The 13,776-nt window shown below is 30.3% G+C and overlaps 5 protein-coding genes across 5 annotated transcripts; 2 read left to right on the forward strand and 3 right to left on the reverse strand.

Annotated features, from left to right (window-relative positions):
• The first annotated feature begins 10 nt into the window (after positions 1 to 10).
• On the forward strand, positions 11 to 1,842 carry LOC119681713. Its single transcript, XM_038094975.1, has 7 exons — positions 11 to 142; positions 212 to 409; positions 471 to 698; positions 765 to 863; positions 936 to 1,069; positions 1,124 to 1,325; positions 1,581 to 1,842. Exons 1-7 carry the CDS (start codon positions 125 to 127, stop codon positions 1,758 to 1,760), a joined length of 1,059 nt encoding a protein of 352 aa, XP_037950903.1. The 5' UTR covers positions 11 to 124; the 3' UTR covers positions 1,761 to 1,842.
• Positions 1,843 to 1,896: 54 nt separating this feature from the next.
• On the reverse strand, positions 1,897 to 3,575 carry LOC119684102 (pre-mRNA-processing factor 19-like). The gene is made up of 3 exons (XM_038098050.1): positions 3,421 to 3,575; positions 2,309 to 3,327; positions 1,897 to 2,241 (listed from the first exon to the last, which is right to left on the reverse strand). The coding sequence occupies exons 1-3, from the start codon at positions 3,437 to 3,439 to the stop codon at positions 1,897 to 1,899; spliced, it is 1,383 nt and encodes a 460-aa protein (XP_037953978.1). The 5' UTR covers positions 3,440 to 3,575.
• A 2,526-nt stretch (positions 3,576 to 6,101) lies between these two features.
• On the reverse strand, positions 6,102 to 8,272 carry LOC119683521. Its single transcript, XM_038097229.1, has 2 exons — positions 7,775 to 8,272; positions 6,102 to 6,821 (listed from the first exon to the last, which is right to left on the reverse strand). The coding sequence occupies exons 1-2, from the start codon at positions 7,950 to 7,952 to the stop codon at positions 6,148 to 6,150; spliced, it is 852 nt and encodes a 283-aa protein (XP_037953157.1). The 5' UTR covers positions 7,953 to 8,272; the 3' UTR covers positions 6,102 to 6,147.
• Positions 8,273 to 8,547: 275 nt separating this feature from the next.
• On the forward strand, positions 8,548 to 10,766 carry LOC119684175 (mitochondrial ribonuclease P protein 1 homolog). Its single transcript, XM_038098147.1, has 3 exons — positions 8,548 to 9,336; positions 9,408 to 9,774; positions 10,160 to 10,766. The coding sequence occupies exons 1-3, from the start codon at positions 8,618 to 8,620 to the stop codon at positions 10,571 to 10,573; spliced, it is 1,500 nt and encodes a 499-aa protein (XP_037954075.1). The 5' UTR covers positions 8,548 to 8,617; the 3' UTR covers positions 10,574 to 10,766.
• A 1,633-nt stretch (positions 10,767 to 12,399) lies between these two features.
• On the reverse strand, positions 12,400 to 13,769 carry LOC119681525 (dynein assembly factor 3, axonemal homolog; the record flags this gene model as incomplete). The annotated part of the gene is made up of 2 exons (XM_038094746.1): positions 12,400 to 13,260; positions 13,320 to 13,769. Coding segments are annotated over 2 exons (1,191 nt in total), but the record flags the coding sequence as incomplete, so codon positions are not given.
• Between the last annotated feature and the right edge of the window lie 7 nt (positions 13,770 to 13,776).

Below are 13,776 nucleotides of genomic sequence, written 5' to 3' on the forward strand. Positions count from 1 at the left end.
TTACAATAGCGATATTTTAATATTACGTGAAATTACTCGCAACAAGTTTACCATTTATTCCACAAAACAACGGTTTTTGGAAAGGGAACGCAATGCAGAAAATGAAGAAAAAATATATCAAAAAATGATAGACTTTAACAAGGTTCGTTATGTTGTAAATTGAAATTGAATAAATAAAAATAAAAATAATAATAATTGTGATGCATTATAGTTCGCAACAGAGTTTTTAGAAAAACTAAAAGCAGATGCTTTTGTTCAAATGCAAGAAACTTATTTAAAACTTAGGAAAATACGGGAGACACGTCCTAAATTAGAAAGGGAATTAAAAGATGTTACCAATCAATATCAGCGACTCCTAGTAGAAACACAGGATGATTATAGAACGTTTTTATCTGGTTTAAAAAAGATTGTAAATTATAAGAACTCATAATTATTATTAAGTAATATTAAATACAATTGTAAATTTTTAGAGTTACTTCGATAACATCGAAGACGAAGAGGCATTAGCTTCTCGAGATGTTAATATCGATGCTGAAAAACCGAAGTTAATCAAACCAGCAGAAATAACAAATATGGAGATTTCTGAAAAGCATATTGCAGGTAAAAAAGAAGCCAAGGAATTGGAACTGTATATGAATCAGATCGTACGACCGTATTTGGCTGAAAAACGTTACTTAACTCCTAGCATATGGATCAATGTAAATCTAGCTATGTACTTTACTTAATCAATTTCAATTAATATATATATATATATTGTACTTAAGGGCTATGAGAAAATGCGTCAAAAAATATTTAATTTTAATAGTCGTGTCATGAATTTGGGTCTACTGAATCTTAGAGTCAAGATGATACATTATAAATTTGTAAGTAATTTAGTAAACTTACTGTTTGTTAGTAACATTTAGTTTTTAATAAAAATAAATATTTGCTTGAAGAAAAAACAATATGATGAGGCTGTTGAAAGTCCTATATTTGCTAAGGATGCAGCATTGATACAAGCACGTGCTGATACTTTGAAGCAATTGACAAATATTGCAGTTGACAACTTCGATAAGGCATACAAAGAGGAGTAAGTTATGTATAACATTTATATCAGATTATATCTCATCCTTTTATTTGTTAGTAAAATGTCCTTGAGATTAAACGCTGTTGTACCTGTACTACTTAAAAGCATAGAAGATACTATAAGAAAAGATAATAAAACTAAAGAAGTTATGGATAAGCCAGAAGTAGAAACGGAAACGTTACCAAGTGATTCTTGTGAAACTGAGTATCCTCAAATTGCCTCTTTAGAACAAGTGCAGAAAATACAAGAACATTTATTGGTAAGTTACCATGAGGAGGGTATGCACAATATCGAGTAACGTGGTCGGCGTTAGAGTAACACGGTAATATTGCAAAGTGCTAATAAAAAAATACATATATGTTAAATCTATTTCGAATATTCGTATATAAATAATAGCGATGCTTTGCACTGTTTGTATGTTACTCAGTTACCGAGCTCGTTGCGTGAGATCGTGAATACCCCTAACATTTTGTTTGACAATATATTTCCTTTTAACATGCAATAAATTTTACAGTTGTTGCTTAATAAACTTGATAAGTATCCACCTGAGCTGGTGCAGAAGGTTGAAGCGGAAGAACGTCGTCGCATCAGAATGGAGAAAGAAAATTCAAGACGCGCCTTAGCTAAAGAAAATCGTATGGAAAATTGGCTGGACCATTTCAAAAAGCATGCCGCGCAGAATAATCCTAACTAATATCTACAGCGTTTCCAATGTTTTTTGAAGACATTTTAAAAGTTTATTTTGGATTTCACTTTTAATTGAGATAAAATATATGTAAAATTAAGCTTAAAAATATATTTTTGCTGATTAAAACTTAAAAACGTATTACTCACCTAACATCTGTACCGGCAATAGCAAGATATGTACCACTCTGATCGAAACATAAATCCTTAACCTCGTAACCATCATCCAGTTGTATAGTTTTGAAATTTTTTAATTTACGTAAATCCCAGAGTTTCACACAAGCATCATCAGCAGCTGTTGCCAAATAATAACCGTTCTCAGAGAATGATATAGCCGATATTGGGCCAGTATGTCCAGGAAAGTTGGCAACATTACTTTGTTCCTTTAAATCCCAAATTTTTACTTGTGAATCATCGGTTCCCGTACCAAAAATTAGTCCATCAGGGTGAAATTGTGCTGTTGTTAAGCCCACTTCAGCAGTATCAATAACCTTAAAAAAAACAACATTCAATTAGCAAAAGTTACTCCTTATTAAGTGATATAATAAGATATTTTACTTTAGTCAACAAACGTCCAGTACGTATATCTGAAAAGGCCCAGTGTTTATCTGAAGAAGTCGATAATACATAGTCTCCTGTTGGATGCAATGATAGTCCTGTTACCGGACCATCATGACAACGTAGCAAAAGTTGTGTCTGCGAAGTTGGTACATGCCAAATACGTATAGACATATCTGGCGAACCAGTTATAACAGTATCTTCATCTGGATGATAAATGACTTTACTAATTTTTTTAGTATGTCCTTTAAGTATGGCCACAACTTGTTCCGTATCCTTATTAAAAACAGTAGCATTTTTATCGTTACCTCCAGTTAAAATTTTACTATGATCAGAACTATTAATATCCAAAGCTAAAATGCCAGGCACAGATGCTGAGTGCAAACCTGGATGAGAAGCAATTGTCAAAAATGATTTAATTTGATCTTGCGTAACTAAATCTTCGGGCACGGTACGACCACGTTTTTTACGTTCCTGTGTTAATACCGTGGCTTTGTCTTGTAATTTTTGTATGACTTCTGCACTCATGCCAGCTTGTTCAACCGGATGTGTAGCAACACCAGCAGCTTCGGATGCAATTGCTGGTTGTGGTATTGTTGTTGGAGCTGTTGATGCACCAATACCAGCTTGTGGTTTAAGTGTAGCCAAAGCTTCACGTGCAGCTGCTACTTCCTTATTCAAACGTGCTATAACTCTGCAAGCAGCATCATGTTGGTAAAGTGCATGGGAAAGTTCTTGACGTGCAGTTTGTAATTGCTGACGTTGTGTGAATGCATGCAGCATTAATGCATCCCATTCATCTTGCATAGTTTTCAATGTAGCAGGGATACTAGTAGCACTTGGCGGCTTTGGCTTAACAATTGGTGGTGTTTTTATTTCAATCAATTCTGCCGCTTTCATTTCTTTGCCGGTTATTGGATCACAACCATTTTCCAATATATATTTTTCTATAATGCGTCTTTCGAAAACCGCCCCTGAGATGGGAGATAGAACTGGTGTATCTGGAACTTCATTTGTAACTAAAAAATAATTAATTTATATTGTATATAAATTGTAAGTAAATCAAGCTTCATAACCTCACTAACGTAAGTTCAAGAATGTAAACTACTTACTCGCACATATCAATGCCATTTTGAGATAAAGTTTTTATAATTAATATAATAATTACTTAACAAACCAATTTATTTATTTATTTTTACACAATTTTTCAATAACTAGACGTGCTTAGCGAGTTTGTTGATCGAATTTGACAACTTATAGCTGCCGCTTTTTATTTGTCAGTTTCGATTGGGTATGTTCAATACATGGAAAGTAGTATTATTGAAAAAGTGTTCAGTAAATAATTACTTATTTGAGGCCAATTTTCCAATGCAAGCATGTCGAACCAATAAATTTATGGGGTTTTCAAGTGGTAAATTTAGATTCAATTTTGATTTACTTTTGATCTACCAAAATTTTGTTTCCCAATTGCGTTTGTAGGCATTTATTTTCTCATAAATATATATGATAATCAAATTACATTATATTTGTGAAGTCATACATTATTATGTTGAAGCTCTTTGAGCCAGTGCACTTGAGCACTTTTACTCTTTCCTAACTCGAGGTATTTTCAAAACCCCTCTTTATGCTTTGACTGGATTATTGTTTATCACTTCATCAGACTAAGCCTCCCCGAGGAACCTGTAACAATTCTGAGATTTGATAACGCGGTGTTGGTAAATCTGTCAGTTTTCGCAAATAATTTCAGGGCTCTATCCTTCATGTATTTTTTGATGGGATCAATCTTGAGGTCCCTACGAATGTCACATATAGCAGCTGTTAATTTCAAGTTAATTTTGCGACTATGGGAAATTATTTAGAGTGCTATAAATTAATCTCAACTGTTATATATTCCGCTCGACAACACTTGCGAACGAATGAACGTTCGCAGGTAATCGTACCTGCAAAAGTTCGTGCGTTCGCTTCAGTGTGGATGCACATTTAGATTTAATAATCGAAAACGGTATTATACACAAAATTTAAATTACATTTACATTGGCTATATTTTAAGATAATTTTGGTATAATTTTCACAGCATTTAAGAGTTGCTGATATTTACAGTAAGTTCATGTTATCATAATTAACGTATTTTTGCAATAAGCTCAATATTTCTGCAGCAATTATAATCATGTCCTAATAAAAATGCTATAAGTGCGTCTAATTAGAACAATTATAAGATATGTCTGTTCTTGTATGTACTTAAATTTGACTGTTTCGTGTTTTAATACCAAAAGATTAGTTTGTGAAGATAGTTAGTGAAGTGTTTTTTTATGTTATATAAAACTTATTTGAATTTTAATTAATTAACCTGCTCAAAATTAAAAAAAAAATAGCTAAACAGTTTCAACACTTGTTTTAGTTAAAAAAAAATTTGTAGTTTGTAGTTTATTTAAGCAAAAAGGTTTAAAAACACCATCAGATTTGTACTTAAAATCATTTTCACATAGAGAATATATGATTATGTTCTGATTTTTAACTTTTTGCTTTTATTTGAAGAGTATAGAAATACACTACACTAATAATTGTTGTTTAACTTAAGCTTAATCAAAGTATTCTCCTTCGTTAAAGCTGTTTATTTGATTAGTCGTATAAAGAGCTTTTGTGCTTGCCAACTTAATTAAGAATAAATTAAGGGAAATCACACTAAAAATTTCAAATGCAATATTGCAAAATATATTTCCCAAAACGAAAATGATCGAAATTTGAAATATTTGACACATGAAATAAAATGTAAATAAACAAAAACAAACAAGTCAAAAAAACACGAGATAAGAATTTTTTAAAATGTTTAGTTTTTCATAATATATATTACACTATATATATATTACACTAACTTTTTTGCATTTTCTGCATCTTCCGTGATCAATTAATTAATTTCTGATAACAATACAAATCTAAATATTAACTGCTAACAATTGAAATGTAAACAAACAATAGTTCTCCTTGCTCTTTCACAAAACTTTCTGACACAAAAAAGCTCTTTAACATGAGTAAATCAACTTATGCCAATGGAAACGACCAAATCTTAATTTGATATTTAATAAAATAAAAAAATTAGTAAAAATAAAAAAGGTTTATATTTATTTATGTCAATATTCTGGTTACTTGCACACTACATGGTTTTTGATACATATTACTTTTTAATGATACATTTTCCATATATTTTTTTGTTCAAATATACATAAATTTAAACGCTATTTACCTATAGTTCCGCTTCATTAAAGCGGTCAGGTTTCTTGAACATGACCCTAATTGGTTTCAGTTTTTTCTTAACACAAGCATGGTTTGGGGTAGGAATACCCTAATCGCATGGTGCGTGCGTACTAGAACTACAGCGCACAGACCCTGGGCTCAAATCCTATTAAGGTTTGTTCTGGTGATTATTATTTCTACAGGTTACACAAGTTGAATTATAACGGAAGAAATTGCTTGGATGTTTATTGCACAATTAATGAAATAAGTAATAGAACCGTATTTGGATGATAGAATTTTTAATTGATGTTCTTAAGTTTTAATTAATGAAGAAAAAAAGTTGAAGGATAAGAGCTTAGTGGAAAAAAAAACAGTACCGGTATAAATAGAGTGCACCATTCTTTGTTTGATGTCTTTTACTGTTGGAACTTTACTTTGAGTTAAATATAAATTCAAACACTTTATTAAGACTTTGAATATAACACAGTTTTGTTTTATTATCATTACGTGATCATTACAGAATGGTGATCTTAAATTTTAAATTAATTTGTATACAGTTTGTTCAAGACTTTAAGAAATCAATAAAATTAAAATAAACTTATTTAAATTTAGGTTAACATATTAATATCAATACTGTCATCCTCATCTTTCAAGGCGGAATTCTCATCAAAACAATAAGCTTGGTGACTATCTCCAGAAATTATAGGTGATATGGATATAGGTTCTACATTTGTCACTGATAAAGGCTTAATATTATCAGGTGTGATGAATTGGACAGAAGAAGAGGGTTCATTGATGAAATTTGATTGAAAATATGTTGGAACTTGCTGGGAGTTTGTTTTATATATATTTTCTATAACTTTTAAAGTTCCCATTTGAAATTGCAGGAATTCTGTATTATTAAATTTTTCCAGATGAGGCATGAGACTTTGTAAGAAAGCCATTTTACTACAGGGTTTTTCCTCCTCTGTATCTTTCAAAACTTTGTCATCAGTTTTGATATTTTTTTTAAGTTTTATTTTATTTTTGGTGATTCTTGATGGTTTTGAAATTTTTAAATCAGAAATTGAATCTTCAGCTTCAGTATGGTCTTTTTCTTTATTAATCTTTTCATTTATATTTGATTGATTGAAAATTGGGGTTAGAAATTCCAGTTGATCAGCATATATATACTTTTTCATTTTTATTCTTAAAGATCCATTTTTTGTATTCACTTTCAGTTTTTTCTTATACTTTAAGTAGGAGTCTCTAAGGTTAGTCCATTTCTTGATTACTTCTGCAACTAAAATAAAATAAAAATTAAATTGTATAAATTAAATTTACAATATTTTACAAATATTCTTTCTAAAAATTATATATTGCAAATTCTTCTAGTTTTACTGACATTCACTGTACTTAAAACTAATAAAATAGTGCAGTAGTAATAGAATTATATCCAAAATTATTTATCTGTACTAAGAGAGAAATGTGTTTCATTTACGAAAGAATTGTGATTTAGTTTGAAATTACTTTCTTTTCTAAAAATTTATACAAGAAATTCAATTTAACATTTATAAAGAATTCCATCCTATTAGGTTAGGTGAGATTATATCGGTGTTTCCTAGGGAATCCATTTAGGTCTATTGGCCCATTATGTTACTGTATACAGAGGAAAACTTAAGGTAAAGTACAACCTAGATAAACATTGAACACAATACACGACGACAGTGTTGGGAGAATCGAAATTCGAACGAGACGACAATAGGTATATAAATACAGCACTTACTTCATCAGCACTTACAGCGGCAATTAAAGCAATGAAAGACGGAAAAGCTGTTGATAACGATAGGATATCCGCGGTATTTTTCAAAGCAGATACCGAAGCGATGATAGCCATACTTTCGACGTTTTTCAAACGTTTATCAGTTTAAAATATATGTATACAGATATAAAGCAAAGAAAAGCGGTTGTTATTGATACCTTCTCAGGGTTTTCCAATGTATGGTCAAATAAAACAATAAAACGAGAAATCAAAATTCAAATATTTAATTCAGTGCTTATCTACGGCAGTAAATAGAAGTTTACGACGTATAATCGGTATTTGGTAGCCTCGTATGATAAGTAATGCTTCCTTGTGGCAAATATCTAAACAAATTCCTATTGAGAATGAAATAGCGCGCACGAAGTACAAGTGGATTGGACATACCCTTTGGAAGGATAATAATTTAATATGTTTTTTTATATTAATTTGCTTACAAAATGTATCTTGATCTATGGTTTTAAGTTCTCCAAACTTTGGGTTGAGCTTTCTGCACACTTCGCGCCATGCATATTTTGTAGCATTTCTGCCTTTATAGCTAGACTGATATTTATCCCATAGCACAGGTTTCAATGACACTTCTTGTATTAATAATACTGTATCAATTTTATCCATAATAATAACCGCAGGTAATGTGAAGAGTTTAACAATCTCGTTTCATTACTTTTTTTTTACTTATTAACACTTTGGCTGCTCCAGGTTTCTCCCGTCACCTTTAACTTTAGATTTTTATTATTACTAAAACTGTTTTATATATAAAAAATTTAATTTTTTACTTATACATAATAAAAACACTATTTTAATAATAAAATTCACTGAATGTCAATGCAAACACAAAAACCGCCAGCAAAAATAAAAGCACACACACATGCGATGAACACCGCGCCGTATATAAATGCATCCATTGGCATACGTTTAGTGAGTAGATAAACGGTTGCCGTACGGTAAAAAGAGTGTTGTGTACGAAACGAACCTAAGAACTGACGTGTAGAAATAATGTATTTATGCTTTATATATTGTACTTATATTAATATAACGACGTGAATTTTTTTATTTAAATTTATTATATTATTTATATACCATATATGAAATTATGTAGAATTAATTTATATTGTTGATTCTATTGCCAATTCTTGGAGTTACCAAATTTCCTTTTGAACATATGATTTTGAAGTGTCACTCACTGAACACACGCACAGCTGTTTTTAGTAATAACAGAATTTGAGGTTATTCTTTGTGTTATTACCGCACGTTCAAATGTTCATGATTTAAATAATAAAATGTTAAAGGCTGTTTTTAATGTAATTGGACTAAGTCCAATATCAAATCAACGAAAAGTATTTATAAATGCTGTCAGAATATATAAACGGGCACTTACAACAGATGTAAAAAATTCAGCAGCGCTAAAACAGAAGGACGAAACTGCAGATGAATTAAAAGTACAGAAAGTGACAGGTTCTTTAGCAGCTAATGCAGCCTTAACTCAAAACATAACTAATCATACTATAGAGTTAGAAACAAATAAAATAAATATAACTAAAGAAGAAAATAAAGAAACACAGACCATAGTACAAAATTTTAAAAACCCATTTGGGGATAAGCACTCGCAAAAACAAACCAGTGAACCCGCAGCCCCAGTTATATCGGATGAGGAACGTGAACGTAGATTAAAAGTTCTAAAATTGGAAGTAGATATTGCAAATCAAGAAGGTCGGCGTGTACCATCTTTAGACTTTTTTGAAGATAAACATTGGGAACATATTTTAACATTACCAACCAAATCAGCACGATCTCGGTATTATGCCTATTTATGGCAGATACAGGTAAAAAGTGAATCTAAGCAAAGAAAAAAAGAAGAACGAGCGGTAGAAATACAAAAGCGTAGAGAAGATATATTGCGCCAGAACGAAGAAAATAATCATATAATTTATGGACTAAATAATTGTTCATTTTTCCTGCGTATATATGATTCCACAATAAATCATTGGATGAATAACAGGTACTGGTATATATACATAAAATATATTTTTTAAAATTGTGCTATTAAAAATTCTTGTTTTTTATTTCTAGACTTGTAAGTGCTATGCAATACTCACCGAAGTTAATTATGGATTGTTCGTACGACCGACACATGACCAAAAGAGAAGCTATTAATGCTTCAAAACAGTTAATGATAAGTTTTGCAGAAAATCGTTTACATGACGAACCATTTGATTTGCACTTTTGTGGTGCCAATATAAATAGTGTTTGTATGTCAAGTCTGCATCGTTACATACCTACAATGATGCATCAGGATTTTCCAATGAATGTTCATGAAAAATGTTTTACAGAAATATTTCCAAAAGAAAATTTAGTATATTTAACACCACATTGTCGGAACGACTTAAACGAATATAATCCTGATGATATATATATAATTGGCGCCATGGTTGATACGGTATAAAATAATTCCAATTTTAAGCATAATAGTGGTATTCACAAATATGAGTAAGAATCAGTTTGGTAATCGAGAAACTTAGTTCAATGCCTAACACAAAGTTCAATTATATGGAATACAGTAGCCACTGACTGCAGCTTAGTCGCACGCACTAATACAGAAAATGGACTTGGGTAATTCCTTTTTTAGTATTTCTAGCTATTGAAGCATAATCGTGGCTTGGGTTTAAGATTTCACCAATAAAACATATTTTCTCGACATATCTTTATCGTTACCATTTTGCATTGTTACAATGTTACTCTATTACTGAGTTTGTTACTCTGGTTTGTGAATATCTTTATTAGATTTTATATATGCATGTAAATAATTATTATTTAAATTTCAGTCTAACAATGAGCCACTTTCGTTAGCAAAAGCTAAAAAATTGGGTTTACGTATGGCGCGTTTACCACTCGAACATTATTTACAGTGGGGAGCCGGTTCAGGGAAATCATTAACTCTCAATCAAATGGTTAGTATTATGTTGGATATTAAAAAAACTGGCGATTGGATGAAAGCGTTCTCACATGTACCAAGGCGTAAAGTTGTCAATATTGAAATGGAACAAACACAGAACAGAAAATTTTTAAATAAGCGTGCAAATCAATTCAATATACGGACCAGAGGTATATTGGATGAAGACGATTTTGACAATAATAACAGTAACCGTACTTACAATAAAGTACGTGTATTTAAAGATGATAATCTGGAATTTAATTTAAATACATGGGCTTCAAAGAAGAGAAACAAAAATAGTTAGAACTATAATGTGTAACAAATTTATTAAGCAATTAAAAGTTAAACAATGAGACGAAAAAATTTGAGATTTTAATTAATTACTGCAGTTCAATTTTGTATATTGTAAAGCTGTTTGAATTTCGATACATAATATCTGATGATGACAACGTTTCATATTTCACTTTAGTTCTATGGTTTTGTAACGCAATGGCTTTTTGTACAACTGATTCTTGATTAAATCTAAAAGCAATCCAAACTTCTCTTTTTTTTGTGATCAAACCATATATATGTCAATATTAGTTATACGATCAGTAACATAATATAAAAATATATTGAAATAATATATAATAATCATAAACTCTTACATTACAAACTTAAAAATATCGTGCATAATTTTTTAAAAATTTTAATGCAGTTCCTTTAAAACATTAAACATAAATATATTTCACATTGAACTATAATAAGTGTAAATCTATTAAAAATATATACGAAAATAAATAAATTAAACTCAACTTAAAATATATAATATGAACACTTTCAAAGCAAAGCTAATTAAATAATAAAATTTGGCACAGAGCTATTACATGATATCAAATACAATATATTATTATATGACGAGGGAATCTTCACAAGTTTTTTAAAACACAACAAAAATAAAGCAAAATTAAATTTTACACATTTCAAGAAATCATGACTCCAAAAAATTCGAATGGCTGGTACTGAATTACAGTATGGAGCTCATCAGCGACTATTTTAAGGTAATTACAATAAATTAAAAAAATAGTTTTATAAGTCTAGTTAACTCGTTTGATTTATTAAAATTTTGAAATAGTTTTAAAATAGTAAGATATACAACATAAATATGTAATAGAAAATTTCAACACTTCCAAGTTAAAGTTACTTGAAAATTGTTTCTAGATATTTGGTATGGAGTGTTGTTGTGAGCCCTTTTTTGTAGGATCTTACTTGGTTCACTTTGTTAACGAACTATATAACAGCGAGGAAATTCATTACTGTTATTATCTAGATTATGTTCCTCTTCTGCTTTTTGTTTACCCCAGTGTTTGTGACTCTTTTTATAAGTGCTTCCCAAGACTAGAATTATTTTATTCTTTGATCTTAAGCGTGTCCGCATATATATGTACCATATATTGTTTCAAAATGTAAGAACAAACGACAAAAGCAGTTAGTATCACCTTGTCTACATTTGCGTAAAATAAAATAACATCGTAGAGAATATAAAAACCACTTTATGATCTATTACTGCATACAACTGCGTACCAATTGATCCTTTGGACTATTTATCATACTAATTATCATCACAATTTTTGAACAAGTTCACTTCCCAATAGTGTTAACACTATTAAATATGTATAATTCACGATGTAACCAATTTGTAAAACATACGTCAAAGAAAGCAATAGTTAGCGACAGATAAAAATAAAATGACATTATATAGAACATAAAAACTACTTCATGGACTAGTACCTTAGTACAGTAGTGAAGCAATCAGTGTTCTTCAATAACAGAGCTTTGTAAATGTAATCATTAATATTAGAAGTGTAATACACAAAGTTCTAATACAAAGGAATAGGATATCCTATTGCGGTTTATGTACCTCAGACATGGGTTCCACAATTGTGAGACGCGTCGGAATAACATCAAATCTTGTAAAAACATGACTTCTTCCATTTTTGTTTTATTGATTCTATAACTCTTCCATTTTCTGTTTGAAATTTTCTTAAAGGAATATTAATATGGTTAGGGTCCATATCGTTTCAAAATAGCGATATGATTATTTTTTAAAATAAATAACTAAAACATTTAATATTGTTACAATGCATGCAATAATTTTTATTTGAAATAAACTTTAAAAGAGTTTAATAATAGAGATTTATCTTAATAGAGAATAGTACCTAAATATATTATATGTATATGTTAAAGTATCGTACTAAATAAAAAAAACAGTCAATTAACTTTTTTAAATTTCAAAATTGAGTTTTTCCCATTAATCGCATTATAATTGATAACTGGAGCCAAATTAATAGTTTTAGCGAAATCCTTCAGTTTCTTTTCATATTCAGCGACATTTTCCTTTCTCTCTACAGTACGTAACTTTGTTTCTAAGAGTAATAACGCATTTTTATTCATTATTGTAGATAATTCTTTTCTCAGGAATGAAAAGTAATTGGAACCCACAAATATAACATCAAAAAAACTTTGCCAATTACTATTAGTAGCAGTATTTTGCATCGAAAATATCTCATCAGAAGATAAAAAGTGCACTTTAACACCTTCCGTGCTTAGCCAGGCTTTATCACAATCTTGGGAATAGTTTTGTTCATAATCATTCCAACTTAATATTTTTCCCATTAGCAATTTTACCGACCCATATCTACGGGAGAACTCAATATCATGTTCATATGGTGATTTATTCTGCAGTTCATGAAATAATTCCATTAGATTGCGTTCAGTTACGTCTGTTGCTCTATAATCATTCTCACCGTGTGCACTATTCGTAAAACGTGAATCAGTCGATTTTAAACCGAATGTACAAAATGGGCCAGTATGCATGTCGCCTTCGTAGCCGCGATGTAAAAAAGTGCTACCATTACGTACTAAAGCTAGGGAATATGTTTTATTTGGCATACATTGCTCATATTCTGGAAAAGTAAAAGCTATACCAGTTTCACGCCAATAACTATATTCCTAAAAATAAAAAAATAATAGAATTTCATATATTTAAGAAAAAATTTATGGAAATTTACCTGTGGGCATAATTGTTTAGCATCACGTTCTTTTAACACCATATTTAAGTCCCAGTCAAATGAACCTTCTCTAAAGTCATAGCGAATGCCCAAGTCTTTGCGTAATCTCGTAGACCAGTATTCTTTTATATTGAATATGTATCCTGGTTTTGGTGACCAAAATTCAAATGCATTTTCTATATTGTCACGTTCACGATATTTCATTCTTTCAATTGAAATCATAGGTGCTATTTGTGCTGTTATCTCGCGATCCGAAAATGTTTTCATTAAACATTTCGTCTTATAGACTAAGTATTGACATGAAAGTGGGCGTAATAAACTATTACCATATACATCCATGAAAAGATGTGTTTTCAAACGCAAATTAAGCGTTTCCGGATTTTCCAAGGCAATCGCAAGTAGAATAATGTAACGTGCTACTAACTCGGGACAACCTTCAATCACATATATATTTATA

The sequence above is a fragment of the Teleopsis dalmanni genome, chromosome 2 (assembly GCF_002237135.1).
Source record: "Teleopsis dalmanni isolate 2A chromosome 2, ASM223713v2, whole genome shotgun sequence".
NCBI classification, from domain to species: Eukaryota; Metazoa; Arthropoda; class Insecta; order Diptera; family Diopsidae; genus Teleopsis; species Teleopsis dalmanni.